Consider the following 21,088-nt stretch of genomic DNA (forward strand, 5'->3'; position numbering starts at 1 on the left):
CTATACAAATATTTTTCTGTTATTCTTGAAACAATTATTATTTATTATTGGTAATAATCATGACTTCAAGGGTAGTTTTACTTTTATAAATAAATTATATTTCATAGATGCATCTATTTATTTGATTTATAATGTAATTTTGTTTGATCAATATAATGTAATTTTGTTTGTGCAATGATATATATTTTTAATTCATATAATTTCAGCATTAAAAGCAAGATGTACACATGTATGTTTATATAAATACATACATAGAAATACCTAAACATGTATATAAAATAGCAAGTGTTGAGGAATATAATATAGCTACTAATGTGATTGTCTTACACTGGAGAGACAAAAGGTAAACCTCCAGTTCTCTTCTATAACAAACTATATTGCTTCTTCTTTGTGAATGAGCAGTAACCCCCTTTGTTTTCTTTTTTCATCCAAAAGATCCTAATTCATTTATTTACATTTAAAGACATGACTTCAGTAATATGTAAAATCAAAACAAAATTGGTCAAATAGAAATGGATGAAAGCCTAAAATTTTTTGAAAGAATTTGAGAAAATAGTGGAGCGGGGACAAGGGACTTTCCTTCTGTGATTAGTTGGTCAGGTGGGTAGCTAGAAAGACTGGCAAATGACTACTGTGAGTTTTAATCTTTTCTGGGCTAAATAATAATTTTTTTTAACACCTGAACAAGCAGCATATATAGACACACATGAGTTTCATTCTATCTAGTGCCTCATCAAATATCAAGACACTCAAGTATTTCCCTTGTTTTAAATTAAAATAATATACATTCATATGCTACCTGTTTTTGGTTCATGAAAAATATAATTTTTGTTATCTAGTTATTTTCATTGGTATTAAAGTTGTGGAAAACAATATAATTTTGCATGTTATTTAAGGAGCTCACATAAAGATATCTTTGGCTGTAGAAAATACAAATAACATAACTGTAATGGAGAAGTTTTGAAAAGAATGTTCTTTACCTTCTTATGCCACCAAGCAGATTGCTTTATCATATATTAACCATACTTAAGAGTCAGCATTGTTAATTTGCTCTTGCATATTTTCCTAAGTTGCCTGGAGGTTATTTTGAGACATTAAAGGCAAATTTCTATTCCAGAAGGATAATGATGGAAAGTTAAAGGCTCTTAATCATTCTTTAATATCTTAAAGCATTTAAAGAATATTTAATATTTTGCTATTTTCTCCTAAATTTGAGGAAATACTGTGCCATTGTAATGAGTCAAAAATACTGGAACATGCACTTCATGCTGTATAGTACATGACATTTAGAGAATCCCTAGTCAGCACCATAGCTCATCCCATTCAAAATAGTAGCTCATTCTCTTAGAGCACAGTTGATCAAATTTTTAAAATACAAACTTAATAAACAGTTTATATACTAATATTGTATGTGCACACTAGTTATATTTTAACTTATATCTGTACAATAAACCAGAAAGAAACGGATTCTTAATAACATCATGTATGCATTCAAGCATACAATGGCAAATAACATCATACTTAAAAGAAAAGCATTATCGTTTGCTCATTTAGCAATGAAAAAAGTCATTTAAAGTTCATCTAAGCAAGTTATTTTTTAACATAATTTTCCAGCAGTCATAAACAATTATCATTAGCTGTGAGGAACTTTTCAAGATCTGCACATATCTGAATCGGATATTTCTTGACATTAAATATACAAATTCATGTTGTTTCAGTTTATAGTTTTGTCATGTTTGTTGCTTAATTGGTTTGTGTGGGAAATAGACCAACTAAAAGATCATTAGTCTCAAAATAAATTGCTCTTTGTTTTCAAATACATAATATTTTTCTTTTCTTCTGAGGGATGAACTTCAAAATGTTGCCAGAGTATAATTTCCTCAGTACAAAGCAGTGCAGAATTTGAGGAATACCTTTTATTTATGCAATAATGAGAATGTTTTTCATGATTCTAAAATATGAAGTGTTATCATTTTAGGATGTCTTTTAAACAGACATCAAAGACAATACAAAGTAGCCCTTTGAGTACTCTACTTGATAGATGCATTCTGCTCTCCAAGTTTTGAGCTGATGAGTAAGTGCATTCACATACATCAGGATGTCCTTACAGATGTTTTAACAAATGTCGTTCTAGAGTGGCAGATAAAAGAAAGTAATGTTTTTATTTCAACATTTTGTTAAATTAGAAACAAATGATGAAAAACAGTATCCTGGGAGTAACATGTACTTCCATGATCAACCATTCAAAAGGAGGTTTATAGTGTCGAGCACTAGGCTTTATTTTAGTCTACAATCTTTGTAGGGAGTATTGTCAGGACACATGGCATAATTTCCTATAAAGAATACACATGTACAAACACACACACACAAACACACATACACACACACACACAAATACACACAATTGGATGACTCAGGTTGGATCTGCATGAAAGCCTCTTTCTTGTGGCTTCCATGGTTCCATAAAATACTGACTGCTGACAAAGGGGCAAATAAATTAAACAATTTTACCCAATTGTAGCACCCATTAATTATGACAGTGACCAGGGTGGGAAAATAGGTATAATGGTTGAATTAGTGAAACTCACATGCCATTGGCAACAGATATCTAATTTACTGAAGTCTCAGTCAACAGGAGAGTAATAATACCTATTAGTGGATCTTTATCCTCCCTGGGTTGTCTGAAGTTATTGACATTAGAATATAATTTGTCAAAACTTTGCTGGGCCAGCATAACCCTGTATTACATTTGAAATTTTATTTTTATAACCACAGATAAGTGTAGCTCCCACCTCTTTTCAAAGAAGGCGTTTTACAATAGGAGACTATTAAAGAAAATCATAACTGAACTCAATACAAGGGTCAAATGATCATTGGAAACCCATCCTCAATGATGCATTTACATTATGCTCCCACATACATGGCTTGGAAAACATCATGCAAGAGGGGTCGGAAAGATAGTATAAACCAGAATACAAGTGAATCGTTTCTGAAACTCTCATCTTTGGGGATATATACTCAAGAGTGGTATGGCTTTTGAGGGCAGAATTTTTGAGGGTTTTTGAGGAAGAACTATTCCCAATTTTCTGAAAATAATGCCAAATTGCCAAATTGATTTTCACAGTGTTTGTAGAAGCATGCACTCCCACCAGCAATGCCACAGGGTTCTCCTTACTCTAAAAACTTACCAGCATGTGCTGTTACATGGGTTTTAGAGCTTAGCCATTTGTACAGATGTAAGATAGAACCTCAGAGACATTTTCATTTGCATTTACTTTATGACTAAGGACATTGATTATTTCTGTAAGTGCTCCTTGACAAATGGGGAGGGAGAGAGGCATCTGGAAGAGAAGGTGTATATGGGTCATGAGAGAAGAAAACCTGATTTGGTATTAGGTGAGAGGAAAGGACTGGAGCCTCAAAGGGCCAGCAGAAAGAATAGAAACAGGCAGTCTAGGGAGGTAGGAGGTTGCGGGGGATCCTCCAGAATGCAACAGAGACCTGAGAGGTGAGTGACTTTCAACTAAAAGGGAGGTGCCTTGAATGAAATGCCCAACAGTAGAACTTATAGAGCCCACTTCCAGCAGAAAGACAGGGCATCAAGTGAAGGATGGGGTTGCCATCCCACAATCAAATCTCTGACCCATAATTGTTCCTGTTTGAAAGATGGAAATCAAGATGGAAATGGAGAGGAGCCTGAGGAAAACAAGTTCCATTGACAGGCCCAAAGTGGGATCCAGCTCAAGAGGAGGTCGCAAGGCCTGACACTATTACTGGGGAGATAGAGAGCTCACAAAAAAAGGGACCTATCATGACTGCTTCTGGAGGGAAAACCCAACAAGCAGCTGACAGAGTCAGATGCAGATATTTGCACCCAACCAATGAACAGAAGCTGCTGACACCTGTGGTTGAATTAGGAAAAGGCTGAAAGAAGCTCAGGTGGAGGGCAACCCTGTAGAAAAACCAGCAGTCTCAATTAATCTGAATCCCTGAGATCTGTCAAACACTGGACCACCAAAAAGGCAGCATGTACCAGCTGATATGAGGCCTCCAACACATATATCAAAGAGGACTGCCAGGTCTTGGTTCAATCAGAGATGATGCACCTAGCCCTCAATAGACTGGAGGCCCAGGGAGTTTAGAGGTATGGTTAGGTGTGGAGTGGGGGTTGGGAACAGCCTCATAGAGATAGGGGAGTTATAAGATAGAGATATGGGTTGGAGTTATAGGATGTGAAACAGTCAGAGGATGGACTGCAACTGTGGCGGGTTAAAATCTGGGGTGTAATTAATTAATTAATTAAAAATATCAAAATAAAAAAACAAAAAAATTAAGGATGAGTAGAAAGAATGTAAGATCCAGAGGGGATGGAGGACCCCAGGAGAACAGTACCCTCTGCATCAACTGAGCTCATATACTGTGAGCTCATCAACTGAGTTCACAGATAGGGAAGCAGCAAGCACAGGGCTGACAGGGCTTTTCACCAAGCCCACTGCATGTTTGTGTGTAAATTATATATATATATATATATGTGTGTGTGTATGTGTGTGTGTGTGTGTGTGTGTGTGTGTGTGTGTGTGTGTGTGTGTATTACAGTTTCAGCTTACTATTTCTATGGGATTCTTATGAATCCCATAAAAATGAGTATGAATGAGTGTGACTCTTATCTTTGTGGCTGCTTTTAGAGATTTTTTTTTCTCTTGGTTTTCCTTGTCTAGCATCCATGTGATGGTTTTTGTTTTATCTTATTTTTTTTTTATTTACTTGTTCTCTCCTAGAGGCCTGTTCTTTCCTAATGTGAGGCAGAAAGGGAATGGATCCAGAGGAGAGGGAAGATGAGAAGGAGCTGAGGTGAATAAAGGAGGAGCAAGTGGGATCATGTATTGTGTGAGAAATATTTATTTTCAATAAAAGAAAAATAATTTGAAAAAAGAATTCTGTTTAGCTCTGTATTCCATTTTTTAAATTGAGTTATTTGGTTTTGTTGGAGTCGATATATATATATATATATATATATATATATATATATATATATATATATATATTCCCGATTTTTTTAATCAAAATCAAGTATTCGTAGGTCTGTGGGTTTATTTCCATTTCTTCAATTCTGTTTCATTAATTAACCTCTCTATGTGTATAGGAATATCATGCAGTTTTTTTTGTTTGTTTATGTATATATACACAGACACACACACACATATATATGTGTGTATATATATACATATATGTGTATAGATAGATAGATAGATAGATAGATAGATAGATAGATAGATAGATAGACAGATAGGAGGTAGATAGATAGATACACACACACATATATATGAGTCTTTTTTTGAATGTAGGGATTGTGAAGATCTTATTCTATTCTGTAGGTTTCCATTTTGTCCTATTATTGGTGTCCCTTGCCTGACACAAAGCTTTTCATGAGATCTCATTTGTTAATTTTTGATCTTAATGCCTGAGCTATTGGTATTCTCTTCAAAAAGTTGTCTCCTGTGTCAGTGTGTTCATAAGCATTCCACACTTTCTCTTCTGTTAGATTTAATGAGTTTTGTTTCAAGTTGAGATCTTTGGTCCACTTGACTATCATGTATGGGGATAAATATGGGTCTATTTGCATTCCTTTACTTGCAGACATTCAATTAGACTAGTGCCATTTATTGATGCTTTCTCTCATCTTATGGTTTTGTTTTTTCATCAAAAATCAAGTAACCATAATGGGTTTATTATGGATACTTATGGGTTTATTTCTGATTCTTCAATACTATTACATTAAGCAACCTCTTTATGTCTATAGAAATGCCATGCAGTTTTGTTTGTTTGTTTATTGATTTTACTAACTATTTCTCAGTAGTACAGCTTCAGGTCAGCAATTGTGATAACCTGTGAAATTCTTTTACTGTGCAGAATTGTTTTATTTATTATTTATTTATTATCCTGGATTTTTGTTTTTCCATATGATCTTGAGAATTGCTCTTTTGAAGTTTTTTTAAAAAATGAGTTGGAATTTTGATGGAAATAGCATTGAATGTTCATTTTTACTATATTAAGTCTACCTATCCATGAGCATGGAACTCTACCATATCACAACAAACACCACAAGGATGCTTGCTCAACTGTGTTCATAGCAGCCTTATTTATAATAGTGAGAAACTGGAAACAATCTAGATGTTCCTCTAAAAATGGAGATAGAAAATGTGGTACATTTCCACAATGGAATGAGTCAGCTATTAAAATCAAATTCATCATGAAATGTGCAGCCAAATGGATATCATCCTGAATGAGGTAACCCAGACTTAGCTTTGATGTACAGTATAACCCATGCTATAATACACAGACACAAAGGTAAGTAACAGGGAGAGCCCAAGAGAGGTTGTTTGAATCTCACTCAGAAGGGAATATAAAATAGACATTAGAGGTAGATTGGAAGAAGGGATCAGGGTAAAAGAAGTGGTGGGGATCAGGTGTGGGGAGAGAAATGGGGTATGGTTAGAAGATGACTGTGAGAGAGAAGAATGAAGATTAGTTTGAGGTTGGCATATCTGGGATGAGCCAGTGATCTGATAATGAGGATGTTCCTGGGAGTCGTTTTGATGAGACTCCTAGCCAATGAGGATGTGAAGCATGATATGTCTACATTATATAGCCAAGTGAGACTTCCTGTGGAGGTAGAGGGACAGAAATTCACCCACAGAATCTTTCCCCCAAATTTTGTTTTGCCTGTGAGACATGAAGTGATAAAGATGGAGTACAGAAAGAAGAAATGGCCAAACATCGACTGGCCCAACTTAAAACCAACCGCATGGGAGAGAGCCAACTTCTGACACTATTAATGACACTCTGTTATGCTTGCATACAGGAGCCTACCCTAACTAGTTTTTGAAAAGCTTCATCCAGCAGTATATGGAAACAGATGCAAAGACTCACAACTAAACATTCGACAGAGCTCAGGGAGGCTTTGGAGGAGACAGGGAAAGATCGAGGATACTGGATGACTTAAGAATACCATAAGAAGCCCTCCAGAGTCAAATAACCTGGGCCCATCTGGGCTCATAGAAACTAAACCACCAACCAAAGAGCATGCATGTGTTGAACTGAGGCCCCTACATTTTGTAGCTTGGTCTTCATGTGTGTCCACTAATAACTGGAGCAGGGGCTATCTCTAATTCTGTTGCCTGCACTTGGATTCCCTTCCCTTAGTTGGGCTGCCTTGTCTGGCCTCAGTGAGAGAGGAAGCACTTAGTCCTACTGGGAATTGATGTGCCATGGCAGCTTTGGAGGGCTATGATTGGTATGTAAAGTAATTAAAAAAATAAAAGAAATAGCTGCACTAACTAGACCAGAGGAATATCAGTATCAATGTACATGTTATTGTGATAGAAAAAAAAATGTGTAGGGTCTTAACCCTAGATGAAAGTCTATAAGCATTATTGATGTCATACCTTTTCAGTTAAACCATATTAAGATTAAATTTTAATGTGCTTTATTTTTCTTAATCATAAAATGTAAAAATATTGAAGTATTGTAGAAAGCAATAATGATAAAGTCCTTAAAATAGCTTTTAGGAACATAAAATTCTAAAAATATATCATGTATATATTATTAAATAAGAATATATATATTATATTCTTATTTTTGTGGCACCAGTTTGATATAAAAAATAAACACAAGTAAATACCAGTAAAGCCTACTGCCTTACTCACATTCTGCTTTCACAGGTGTGAGCTGAGAGTGATATTTCTATTTCAGTTCAGATCTCAGGCTGCCATCCTGCTTCCCTTAGCACACACAGAACTGATAACATTCCAACACCTTCACATCATGTTGCCCCAGGCTGTCTGTCTGAGTACTGGTCCAAACTTAGAATCACCCCCTAGGATTGCATCTTTCCACAGACAGCAGCTTTTCTTGGAGAATCGGGTTTTCACTTATGTGAAAAGGAACTTGGAGTAAATTCTGTACATAAGATTCAAACAGTAACCATGTCCTTAAGTGTAATTTTTATGTAAATGCAGTTTTATAAATGAACTTGTTCAAGTTATTAAGGTATGAGACATGGAAGAAGAATAGGAAGAAGGAAGGAAGGATGGATGGATGGATGGAAGGAAGGAAAGAAGGAATGAATAAAGGAAGGGAATGAAGAATGAAAGAATTCTTTTAAAAAGGGGGGGAGGAAGGAAAGGTAGGATAAGTAAAAGGTTTTATTGTTCAAAGTCATACTAGTAAATAAGGATATAAAAAAGAGAACCAAAAGCACTGTATCCTTCTCTTTGTTTTTGTTCCTTGTAGTAGCAGAGTAAGGTGAAAAATGCTTTGAAGCATTTCCATCTCGTTACTCACAGCATCCTATAGAGTAATGATGTGTTCTATATATTTCAAAGTATAAATCAAGATTTTAATGAATTATTCAATTAAAAAATTGAAACGGAAAAATTGTACATCATTATCATAGATCGCTTGGCAGTTTAAAATATGTACATGTAATGGATGGCTAAATTGAACTAATTAGTGTGCATTAAAGTTTTCTGGTTTCTAATTGCCATTCATAATATTTGACTACTGTATTCCTATTGATTATCAATTAAAGGCTGTGCACAAAGGAAATATATTGTGATTTTTAAAAGAGGCCATGACAATGCAGTTAAAATGCAGAAAAAGAGCAAATCATCTAATTAGAGAAATAGTACCATCATAATATATTACCTTAGCTATATACAAAGACACAGAAGTATAAAAAGAAAAATAGTTTGCATTTCACCTTATATACAACTAATCAGGCATAATAGTGATTAATGATTTCCTAGTGCTTCATGAATGAAACTACCTAGCCTTAATGTCCTAATTCTGTAGAACAGGATTTATCCTCACAAATACATCAGAAAATATGTGTGTACCAATTGCTGTTAAATGCAACACTCAACTGAAAACTGGATGGAGCATGAGTGAAAAGCATCATTTTCAACAAGGGATACAATAATAGAGAAGAAATAAGTGCGAATCATTCCATTATCCCAGAAAGTAATGCAATTCTCACCTATTGTAAGTCTAAAATGAGATAAATATCAGAATGGAAGAAATGTTCATAACATCTTCAGAGATACTAAATATCTAAAAATGGTTCAACAGCTGTACTTGCTAAAATAAGTCTCAAAATTTATGTATTACAATTGCATAATATAAAAAGAGGTATAGCATATATTTATAATTACCTTACTTCATATTTTGCAATTTTAAATTATTTTTTAGTTAACAAATCATTATGACAATTAATTAATTAACTGTTAGGATGGAAATTTTATTCACTTTAATAGTAGAAGTATAATTACACAATTATAGTCTATTGTATTAGCATAGCTCTTAGCACAATTTCCTTGAAAATTTAAATTATAAGACATGCATTTTTCATCCATTATAACTCGCTTCTAAAGATTAATTATATTTGTAGTTGTTTAACTTTTTACAATATTAAAATATAGCAGGGTATATTTTATTTTTTTAATTTTATTGTCATCTCTTAGAAGCTTGTGTTTTCTAATGATAAACAATAGGAGGGTGGATCTGGATGGTGGCGATTTTAAAGATGGGGAGGGAGAGAGGGAGAGGAAACCATAATTAAGATATATTTTGTAAGAAAAAATGACAAAAAATCACATGGTGCAATACTTTTTTCTAGAAGCATTTACAAACATGCTTAACAGGTAGGTGACATACTTTTTGGAAATCGAGGTGGGTTGTCATTGACATCAGTAAGGGTGATGTTGACAATTGTAGTTCCAGCTAGTCCTCCGAGCTGTCCTCCCATGTCCTTTGCTTGAATGAGGACCTGGTACTGCTCCTTGACTTCTCTGTCCATGTTTGGCAATGCTGTTCTAATGACACCTTGCAGGGAAAGTGATAACACAGAATCAATATAACAAACCAACCTGACCCAATTAGACTGAAATAGAAAAAAAAAGTTATGTCTACACTTATTAATGGTGCGACATTCAATAAAATCATCTTCCAAAAATTAAAATAACAATTATCCTAAAGTTAGAATGTGATTTAATCATTTATTTTCACAGCCACATCTAAAAACAAGAAAATGACAGGTCATCTCTCCTCAAAACAAATAAGTTTGACCTCATTTAAATACTCCAGTCTATACTGAGCTGAAGAAAATGTTAAAACTTTTAAATTAAAATGAGCACATGAAATAGTTTAGGCAGTTAATGAGCTGAGTATATAATTACAAAGACTGCTCTTGTCTTGATTCTGTAGTTTTCACAATAATAAATCCGCTTAACTTAAAAATACATAAAATATGTCCTCTACATCACCTGCTTTGTCTTTTGAGACTTTCCCAAATTATGTTAATTAAAGAGTTTCATCTCCTCTCTCTCACATAGTTATCATTAGATATTACTATTGTGTGTCTTTGAGACTCCTTAGACGAAGGTTATCCACTGTCAAGGAAATTTTCTTATGTTTAAGTATGAAATATCTTATATTTAGAATCATAAGTATTGTATGTTTAATCACATTATGATGTGATGGAAGAAGTGAGTGTCTGGATGGATGAATGAATTAATTGATCTTAATATCTTGAATCTTATATCACATATGGCAGTCCTTTCTATTCGTCTATCCAGGTATAAGAACTACTTTATATTTCTATTTATTCAGGGTAAAGAATATAAAAACTTCAGAATCATTTCAAAGGTGAATTAATTTTAAATCAACTTCCAATAGGTAGTCAAGAGTTGTAACAGGTAGAGAGTGAAGAACCTTTATTAATCATATATGACTTTGATAGTGGTGAGATGTATCTTAAATAAAAATATGTATGAATAATAAAATATCAGCCATCAATACAGCATATAGCTTTTAAATCAGTATCCCAGAAACGTCCATATATCTGCACCTGCTGCCATCTACTTACTTACCCATTGCTATATTTTTGCTAATGCATATTGAACTGCAATCTGAGATTATGTCTGGCACTTGGCAGGAAATAGTTACAGAAAAGACATCCGTCATTTTTGTTCCTAATGCTTTATTCATGAATTGGTACTGACACCATTTTGATCCAATCTGTCTTCTCTTCAGCTCAGGCTTCTGATACTTTATTTTCTGTTTTTTTTCTAAGACTAAGACTTTCAAGCGTTGCACCTCAGAGTTGTTACCTTACATACCTTATATGAAGCAGCATCGCTCTGAAGGGCAATGCTCACATTTTCTAGATAATTGCCTATTTTAGACACTTGTGTTTGCTTGGCAATATCATTGAGCAGAATTATCTTTAGTCAAATTGCTATATAAACATTCATTTACCTTCAATGCGCACATAACTTTTTCTCTACATCGTTTGTAACACTACCTTATTCATCTCCCTGAGTGAAAACTGTACATAACAGAGAAAAAGACAGAAATGGGAAAAGAAGAAGGGTGGTGGAAGAGAGAGAAAGAAGGAAAATAAAAGAGAAAGAGGGTTATCATTCCAGGGCACATGATCACTGGCTCACTTCCATTTCCTAATAATGCTATAATTTGGATCCATGTAGATGCATACGTTTATGATATCAAATTTGGTGTTAACAATGTACTTAACAAAAGAAAGTTTCAATTGTCAGATGTAGGCACAATCAGTCTATACATTACAAATAAATGTGTGTAAAAAAATATTAGGTGCTGTGCAGGTGGCTCAGTGGAAAAAGTGTTTACTGTGATCTTTTTAGTGGACTGGGTTCCTCAGTATTAATAAAGAAAAAGAAAACAAAAAACAGAAAACTGTTGGGTGAGTATAGTAGAGCTCCTGGAATTCCAGTACATAGGTAGGGCACAGAGAGAAGCTCTGAAGAGTCAACTGGATCTGCTGGATTGGTGAACTTTTCATTCACCACAGAAACCCTGCTTCCATGTGTGTTTGCGTGCGTGTGTGTGTGTGTGTGTGTCTATTCTGAGTTCTCTTAAAATCTGATATTGGAGAATTCAAGGATATAATATTTTTCAATATATCCATGATTGTATAATATACTATACAAGCTGAAAAACAAAGAATACAATATGTGCCTTTTGCTTAATGGTATTTCCTTGACAAATTTTTACTTCTTTTTTTTGACTTCTTAATATAGTTTTCTGTTCATTGATTCTTTTGCACTTGCATGTTTATAATCAATATTCTCTTAATGTTTCATGTTATTTCACTTACTCAAATGAATATATAAAAGAATGGCTACTTTGTATAAGTAAAACTTTAATTATTGTCATGAACGGAAGATATTATTGTTTACACTACAAGCATTAACTTAGATATCTGATTTCTGTAAAGCTGTATTATTGAATGATACCAAGACAATCTTCAGGCTGTAAAACATTGTAAGTACTCATAGAATTCCTAAAGCATTGCCTTGATAAATAGGATGTGATCTTTACTGAAATGTTAGCCCAGGATTCTTAAGGAATAAACACAATTGAAAGCATGAAAGCTGTCTCCTGAACATCAACTTTCAACTTTGTAGATAAAGTATGTAATGCTACTTTCATCATGGGGAATATCTTATAATGAATGACAGAGACTGCAGAGATTTTGAAGTGCTTAATACTGAGAAAATAATAATGATTGAGTGCTTATCTATTTTAAAAAATGGACTATGTGACCTCCTCCAAAGTTCAGGGCATACCACAAAGGAGAGAGGAGGAATAATATAAGAGCCAGAATATCTGGAGAAAGGCTATGAGTCACTCTGTCCAGGGTATTGAGTCATTCTGACAGAGCAGCAGTCATTCTCAGCTTCTTCAGTCTTGGGCCTGCTGTTGAGCCTGCTCACTGGGCTCCAACAGGTTGTTTAACCCATGACCACAGACATGTCTGTGTTGAGTGAATCACAAAACAAAATAATGACATAAATTTGGGAAAATATGTGTAGGGTTGGAGGAGGGTTGACTGAATGGAAAGGAGGTAACAGAGGGTGGAGGGGGGAACGTCCTCAGAGTATGTTTTATATGTATGTGAATTTGCCAAATAACAGATTTAATAGAGGTAGAAAAAAATAAATATTAGATATGGTATGAGGGTAAGTTTTATTTCGAACACACAGGCTTGAGACTTTTGCTGATAAATGTATAGGGACAGAATCGGGACCACAATTCTTGAGAAATTCTCAATACAATGGCAATCTTTATTAGATTTCTAGTGATGAATTCTGACACGGGAACATGGTACAAGTATCAGCAGTAGAGAAGAAGAAGAAACTAAGTAGATCCAAGCATTCCTTACTATTTTATGATGATTTAAATAAATCAGTGGAAGAAAGAAATTATAAGGGACATATTATTTTAATTGTACATACTTTAAAATATTTGGCAAACAAGTTTTTGAGACAGTGGGTAGTGGTGATTATAGAATGATGTAAAGGTTTTTATGTTGATAAATTGTACTTGGCATAGTTAAAATAGTAAATTTCATATTACAAATATTTGAACATAATAGAAAACGGAAGCTTTTATATTAACTTACTGGGAGTAAAGCACAATATTGTATTTCTTTCTCAAGTAACAACTGGTTCACTTGAAATAAATAATGACCATATGGTACACCTGTATCAATCTGTAGCTATCTAAATCAGGCAATTGTACCACAATTAAACATATTCAATAATTTTATACAAAAATTAAAACACAGGCATCAATTACTCATAATCATATTTGTTTTCCTGATTGGAACATAGCTGTTACCAAAGATATGAAGATATGGAATCCTGATTTTATGTACTAGATTATGTTATATTAGTATTGCTTATTTTTCTAGACTATGTTTTTTTCCTTCCACATTTTGAAATTACATGCCTGTGGTGCTTTGTTTTAAGTGACACCTTGACACAATTTAAAATCATGGTAGAGATTATGGTGTAGGAATTTATATCAGCATAATATGTCGACATGCCTGTCGTGGTTTGTCTTGACTGGCAATTGACTCAGCTCACTGTGGGTGTTTCCACCACATAGGACAGGACTCAAATTTTATAGAAGTGGTAAATCTTGCTGAGCATAAGCAGAGAAAAAGCAAGTGAGGGTCCATACATTTATTTTAGTTTCCTTTTGAATGTGGATGTAATGCTTTAAGTGCCTGCCATAGCTTACTCTGAGTAATGTACCATAATCTGAAAATGTAAGACAAATACATTTAATCTTCTTTAAGTTGTATTTTTGTCCAAGGTATTTTGTCACAGAAACAGAATTTAAAGTTAAATAACTTGTGAATATAATATTCTACTGTCACACACACATAAAATATAAAATGTATTCACTGTATAATATTTTTAAAATTTGCCCCATTCTGATTTTAAAATATTACTAATATTTTAAGAAAAAACCCTGAGTAGATATATTAGATATAGATATAGATATAGAAATAGATAATTATTATTGGTTATGGCAAATTAATTGGAGATAAAAGAATTTTATGAGTATTATTTTTATCTTGGTTTATTCAATAGGCTTCCTCAATTTACCTTAATGTCCATGTATACTTATATATAAGCTTGTTATAGTCCACTGAAAAGTAGAAGTAAGAATGCAAATCAGACAGCAATATTAATACAGAGTAATACAGAGTTCCCTTTCTCTTTTCAATTGAATAAATAATGAGCATATTTGTCTCATTCTAAATATTTAGTCACCAAAAGTTTTGACAAGGCTCTTCCTTTAGTAATTGTTTTAGATAGTTTCTTCACCGAAGTAGGAAAATTTTAGATAATATTGTTTTTCATGCATCTTGTTTAATAACAGCAAGCTGAATCATAAAAGATAGCTACATAGCTGGAACAAATGGGGACTATTTCTGAGAAATTGCAATTATCCTTGATTTTTGATATTTTTTTCTTATCTACCACAAGGTGATAAATTTGACAAAAGGTCTTCTTAATGGTTTTTGTTCATAAAGAGCTAGTATCCATTCACTTAATGAAGTGCCTCATCACCCACTCCTATCCTGTCTAGTGGTCTGAGGCATTGTTACAGCAAGACTTCTGTCTCCAGTGAAAATCAATTCTTATGAAATCTATTATGCAGCTGATGCCAGAAGATATTCACCTTTACCTCTAAATAAAGAGCTTCATACAAAATTATAAATATAAGATTATGCAGCCATGCAACACATGCATTTTCATCTGAAAAATAGCACTTTTTCTTAAATCTATGTATTTTTAGTCCGATATTGTTTCCATTTGTCTCACCTACAATGATTCTTTCCTTATTAAGATGTTAGTCTTTCCTGAAAATGTATTATGAGTTTGTATAAGTCACCCACTCTGTAGGATTCTTCCCACACCTCCAAGATGTGGTCTCTCTTACTCTGCTAATGACTACACACACCAAGTGTGCTTTCTGACTGTCTTTGAGTCTCTGTGGGAAGTTCCTTGGGGGCTACCAGGAGCTAAGCAGCAGATAACATCAATGCTTTCATTTGTGGTCACGGTTTTCATTAAGGTAAAGTTGGAACAGGCCTATAAATCTATAAGAAAATATAGCACAAAGGGATTCCAGGAGAAGAGATAAATTCTTCGCATAAGTTTGCTTCACTTTCAGGCTATGGCTCTATATCTGGGAATCTGTACACTGAGAAGTGTAGAGAAAAATGTAAAGAACTTCCTGAACTATTTTCCCCTCTAACTATGTATTTTAATCTACAAATATATGCAATATATTTTTAAATTTTAGCAAATTTCTTAAAATAGTATTACTGTACCTCCTCCCACATTTTCTCTCATATTTCTTGGAAAAATAATTTTTGGACATTTTACTCTATCATACAATCACTTAAACATTGGGCATCTGGCTTTTAGTTTCCCACCCTCTGTCCAGTTGAAGCTGATTAACCCTTTCTAGATCCACAGCTCATACTCCATTCTTAACACAATAATTTAAGCTGACCATTGAGGCTTATAGGATAAAGCCATCTGCTGTCAAGCCTGAGGCTTTAGTTTAATCCCTAAGCACTATAGTTTGGAAGAAGAGAACTAACTTACTCCTCAAGGTTATTCACTGACTTCCACACATACACTATGCTATGTACATATGCATACACATACACACACAAACACGCACACATACACACACACACACACACACACACACACACACACACACACGACATACATCTACAAACCAAATTGTATGAAATAGCTTAAAAACTTTCCCTAAAAATGTGTTCACTGAGATTTTCCCATACTCATACAATGGAATACAGTAGTGCTTAGTTCCCATTTCCCTCTTCAACTATCACTTTTAAAAGATCTTTTAATGTGACAAAATGTTCTTGTGGTACTTCACACTTGCTTGGGGCTAAGAAGTGACCACTTGACTTGCTCTGAAGTTGTTAATACCTACAGTGAGTGACTAGGAAAGCAATAATTGAGAAGATAATTTTATATTTGGTGGGTCAGAAAATTACAAAGTTCTACAGTTCTACATTATTTGAACAATATTAATTGGCTTCGGGGTTTTCACCTACATTTACATTTGATTAATAATTACTTAATCTGTGTCTTACTACAATATTAGAAATTAGATTGTTGAAATGAGTAGTTGAAAGCATGTATACAGACAGAGCTAAGTGAACTCAGTAAGGACATAAAGAAGGGTGGGAAGATTGGGAAAGATAGAGACACGGGGAGACAAACTATGAGAGAGTGAGAGAAAGAGGGAGAAAGAAAGAGAGATAGAGACAGAGACAGAGAGACAGAGAGACTGAGAAAAACAGGAACACAAACAATGACACACATGCGTGCGCACGCACACACACACACTACAGAGTAGGTGGCAGAAAAAAAATATTGAGAATAGGGGAAGAATGAAGGGGTTGCAGGCACAATTGAGTAAAGCATATTATATGGATGTACTTGAACATATAAATTTAAAGTTTAGATTTAAACAAGAATTATACCAATGAGCATGACAAAATGGATAGGCAAAAGCCCAAGAGTCCTTACCCTTACCTTAGGAACTGAGGAAAGTAGGAACTGAGGAAAATCTGGGTTGCCCCAAGGTGAGCACAAGAATTAGTTGCCAAGTGCCACATGATTAGCCTTAAAATTACACACACAGGTAACACTATATGGACTGAGTTGATTATATTTAGGAGTATATATTCATTTACATATTTGTTTATATATACCATAAGAATTAGTAAAAAAAGAGGTAATAAAGTCAAAGAAAAATATAGAAAAGTCTATGGAAGGACATGGAGGAGTAAAGCTATGGAGAAATGCATTTATATTATAATCTCAAGAAAAAAGTAAAAACATTTCATTTGAATTTGAATTACTAAACTAAAATTTTATTCCCTACAGCATGTTTAGAATTTTCATATTATACTAAGCTATCATATAAAATAGTATTAATTTATTTAGAAATCTATTTTATCATACAGTGGATAACTGATTCAATAGGAGTCATCCTGAAGTTTTTCTTTAACTGTGTTATGTAATATCTATTTTATCTAAATCTTTTTAAAGAAAAATCAGCATTTAAAACCAAATAGTCTGAAAGGAAGACTCCATTTCATTCAAATAGGATGAAAGCCTGGAGATTTTGCTCAATGGTAAGTAAGTGCTTACTTAATGGTAAGTGCTGACTTACTAATTAGAGACCCTAGGTCTGATATGTCTCTCATAAGAAAGATAAAAAAAGAGAATAAAGAAAATGAAGCTAGTCATAGAATATGCATCTACCCTCAAGATACTGGAGGTCCCAGAGAGTTTAGAGGTCTGGTTGGATGGGGTGTGAAGGTGAAGACAGGGGGATGGGGAGGAGATATGGGATGTGGAACAGTTGGAGGTGTATGCAGTTGGGTTTGTGTGGAATAAAATCTGGAGTGTAAATAAATAAGGAAAGAAAGAAAAAAAAGAAAATGAAGCTAATATATAAATTGGTCATGTGTATGTATTCAAGCCCCTAATATGTCACTTATTTAGATCTAGTTTTGAAATCTGAGGTTCATTGATAAATTACTTAACCAAACAAAACACAAACATCTCAGTGGGAAGCCCCTAGGCCTGACATTATTACTGAGGCTATGGTGTACTTACAAACCTGGGCCTATCATGATGGCCCTCTGAAAGGCCCAACAGGCAGCTAAGATTCAAATGCAGTTATTTACAACACCCAACCAATAAACAGAAGCTTGTGACCCCTGTGGTTGAACTAGGGAAAAACTGGAAGAAGCTGAAGAGGAGGGCAACTCTGTAGGAGGACCAGCAGTTTCAATTAATCTGGACCCCCGAGATCTCTCAAACACTGGACCACTAAAAATGCAGCATATACCAGCTGAGATCTCCAACACATATACAGCAGAGGACTGCTGGGTTTGGGTTTTGACTCAGAGAAGATGCACCTAACTCTTGAGAGACTTGAGTCCCCAGGGAGTGGGGAGGTCTGATGTGATAGGGGGTTGGAGACATACTCTTGGAGACAGACAGGATGGGGCATGGGGAGGGGGTGTGGGATGTCGAACAGTTTGAAGGTGGACCAACCAGGAAGGGATAAAGTCTGGACTGTAAAAAAAGGTTAAAATATGAATTTAAAAAGAGAATAAAGGAAAAGGGGAAAAGAGAAAATAAAAGAAGAAGGTCTGCCTAAGAAGACCAAATTTTAAAAAGCCAATATTCTTGTTTCATCAAGTTTTCAAGTGCTCAGTTTCCCTTACTGCAAGCGTATCTACTATATCTCTCAAAACCACATTGCTAGATTGGAATAGGTGTTTCTTGCTTCCCAGATTAAAGTTTAAATATTTGAGAGTGTGGTGATGATGTTGGCCAATTAAAACTTTACCTGTCTTGGGATCAATAGAGAAATAAGGTTGCCCTTGAAGGATGCTGTAAACAACTCTGGCACTGTTTCCATAGGTAGGATCATCTGCATCTGTGGCCTTGACCTGCAGCACATAGGCACCTGAAAAATACCACAATGTCATTTGTCTTTACAGAGACAAAGGTCATATTTGTTATATTTTGGATTTCATATTCTTTTGTAATTTGACTGTTCTGTGAATGTTTTAAACACGTACTGCTCCAAAAGCATTAAACAGCATAATCAAATTATTGTATGGTTTGTACTCCAGGCCACAATGGGCCATACTCTCAATTCAGGAAGAATGGCTATTTTTTATAAAGATTGAACAGAAATGTAAGCCAAACAGGGAAAAAGGAAAACACTTCTAAACCATGAACAACAATGTTAATACTATTTCACTCTAACTGTACAATTTTTTTTAAAAATGAAAACAGTGGTGTGGTAAGTTTACTGTGGATTATTACACATGTAAAGAAATGAAAATATCATGTTGAAGAGAAATGCATACTTTTGAGTCAAGAAAGTCCTCCTGTCCTGAGCAAAGAATTAGAAAGAACCTAAGTAATCATTAATTAGTGAATGGAAAAAGAGCGTATAGTACATAGACATAGACATACCAATAATCTAGGTACAATCCTGGAGTTCCTGTGTTTGAAGGAACACAATGTCTTAGAATTCATTGTGTTAAGTGGGATAAGCCATATGAGGGAAGATAAAAGACAAATGAACTGACATACATATGTCATTAAAACTATTGACGTCACGAAAGGTGAAAATTTTAACAGAAAAGTTTCATCAGTGCTTACTCAGTTTCAGTTATCCAGAAACAAAAATTCTTGTGCACTACTGCAGAGCCAGCTAAGCATAAACAATAAAATACTGTGCTTTATAGTTCAAAAACTAGAAGCTTCATTAAAGTTATAAAATATAAAAATGACAGACATTTGAGATGAATAAAATAGTGATATTTAACTTGACATTATGACAAAATGGAACACATATGAGAACTCTCCTTGAATTGCACTAATGTATGCAACATTGTGTATCAATTTATATTTTGTGTATAATGAATGTATGTATATAAAATGTAAACTGTGAATGAATTTTAAAACAATGTAGGCAACCATAGTTGTTGTAATTGGTATGCATTTCAAATATGATTAAAAGCTTTGCCTGTTTCCAGTACATAGATCATTGAGCTGAAAGGCATCACAATATCTGTATTGATTTACATAGCAAAGAAAACATTGGGTACCATTTACATTAGCTCATCTCCTGAGTTTGAGTGCTTGAATTTCATGATTAAATATCGATAAAGAAACTAAAAGGTTTAAAGGCTGCTAAGTGATTTGCTACATCAATTTCCAAATCAACAATGGTCTGTTAGCATTAGGAAGCCTTTAATTAGAAAATAATATTAAAGACACAGAAAGGCAAAAATGATCTAAAATAGTTGTACTGGTAAGTAGCAGGAGAAGGCTTTTGTCTCCAGTAACAATTAATTACATAGTTTTGGCACAGGAAATTATTATAGCCAAACAAAATTATTTTTACATTTTCTCACTTTTTTGAGAATTGTGCATAGATTTAAGTACTAAGAACAACAGGGTATTTTTACTACTAATGATTTTAAGTATATATGAATTAGTTCAAAGGCACTTTTCCACTAACTCTTCCAAATGATATGATCAATACCACTATTCTTAGTTTAAAATAAAAAAAATAAAGAAGTTACTATAAATTTTAACAAATTAAACATCAATGGCAGACAAAAGTCTCCACAAAGGAGAAAAAGGTCAGTAATATTATGGTCTGTAGAAATGCTATAAGATATTGTAAACAGGCAGCTTTGGTGGAAAGTTACCAGCCTGAGTAGTCTTAGACCCTGTAGATAGGTAGCCTTGCAGATAGTGCAAAGTTAGATAAGGACAAGTGAATCATAGGAAGAGACATAGTGATCTGTCCCCTGAACTTTCACCTAGCTGATACCCTGTTCTGGAAGATAACTGTAGTCCCCCTGAACACCTACACTCCTGTGTCATCACCTTCCCCTCATTCTGCCTTTTGGTGTTTATAACCCCTGTGTGAAAAAGTAAAAATTATAATTTTTTGTAAGATATATAATACAATATATAGACAAATATATATTCATATAGAGAAATTAATTTATAACTAAACATTTCATATTCATAGTTAATACTACATAGTTTAAGGCTTGTTTGTGTTATAATGTTTATATTTTTTACATTCCTCC

The 21,088-nt window shown here is 34.0% G+C and overlaps 1 protein-coding gene across 1 annotated transcript in view; it reads right to left on the reverse strand.

The window, feature by feature from the left end:
• Cdh12 (cadherin 12) overlaps positions 1 to 21,088 on the reverse strand; it is a 1,002,120-nt gene that overhangs the window by 92,080 nt on the left and 888,952 nt on the right. Inside the window, exons 6-7 of the mRNA XM_034523462.3 lie at positions 18,814 to 18,933; positions 9,715 to 9,882 (exon numbers count right to left, since the gene is read on the reverse strand). Of these exons, the coding sequence (XP_034379353.1) occupies positions 9,715 to 9,882; positions 18,814 to 18,933 (288 nt within the window). The remainder of the gene's footprint in view (positions 1 to 9,714; positions 9,883 to 18,813; positions 18,934 to 21,088) is intronic.

Source organism: Arvicanthis niloticus, chromosome 19 (assembly GCF_011762505.2).
Source record: "Arvicanthis niloticus isolate mArvNil1 chromosome 19, mArvNil1.pat.X, whole genome shotgun sequence".
NCBI classification, from domain to species: Eukaryota; Metazoa; Chordata; class Mammalia; order Rodentia; family Muridae; genus Arvicanthis; species Arvicanthis niloticus.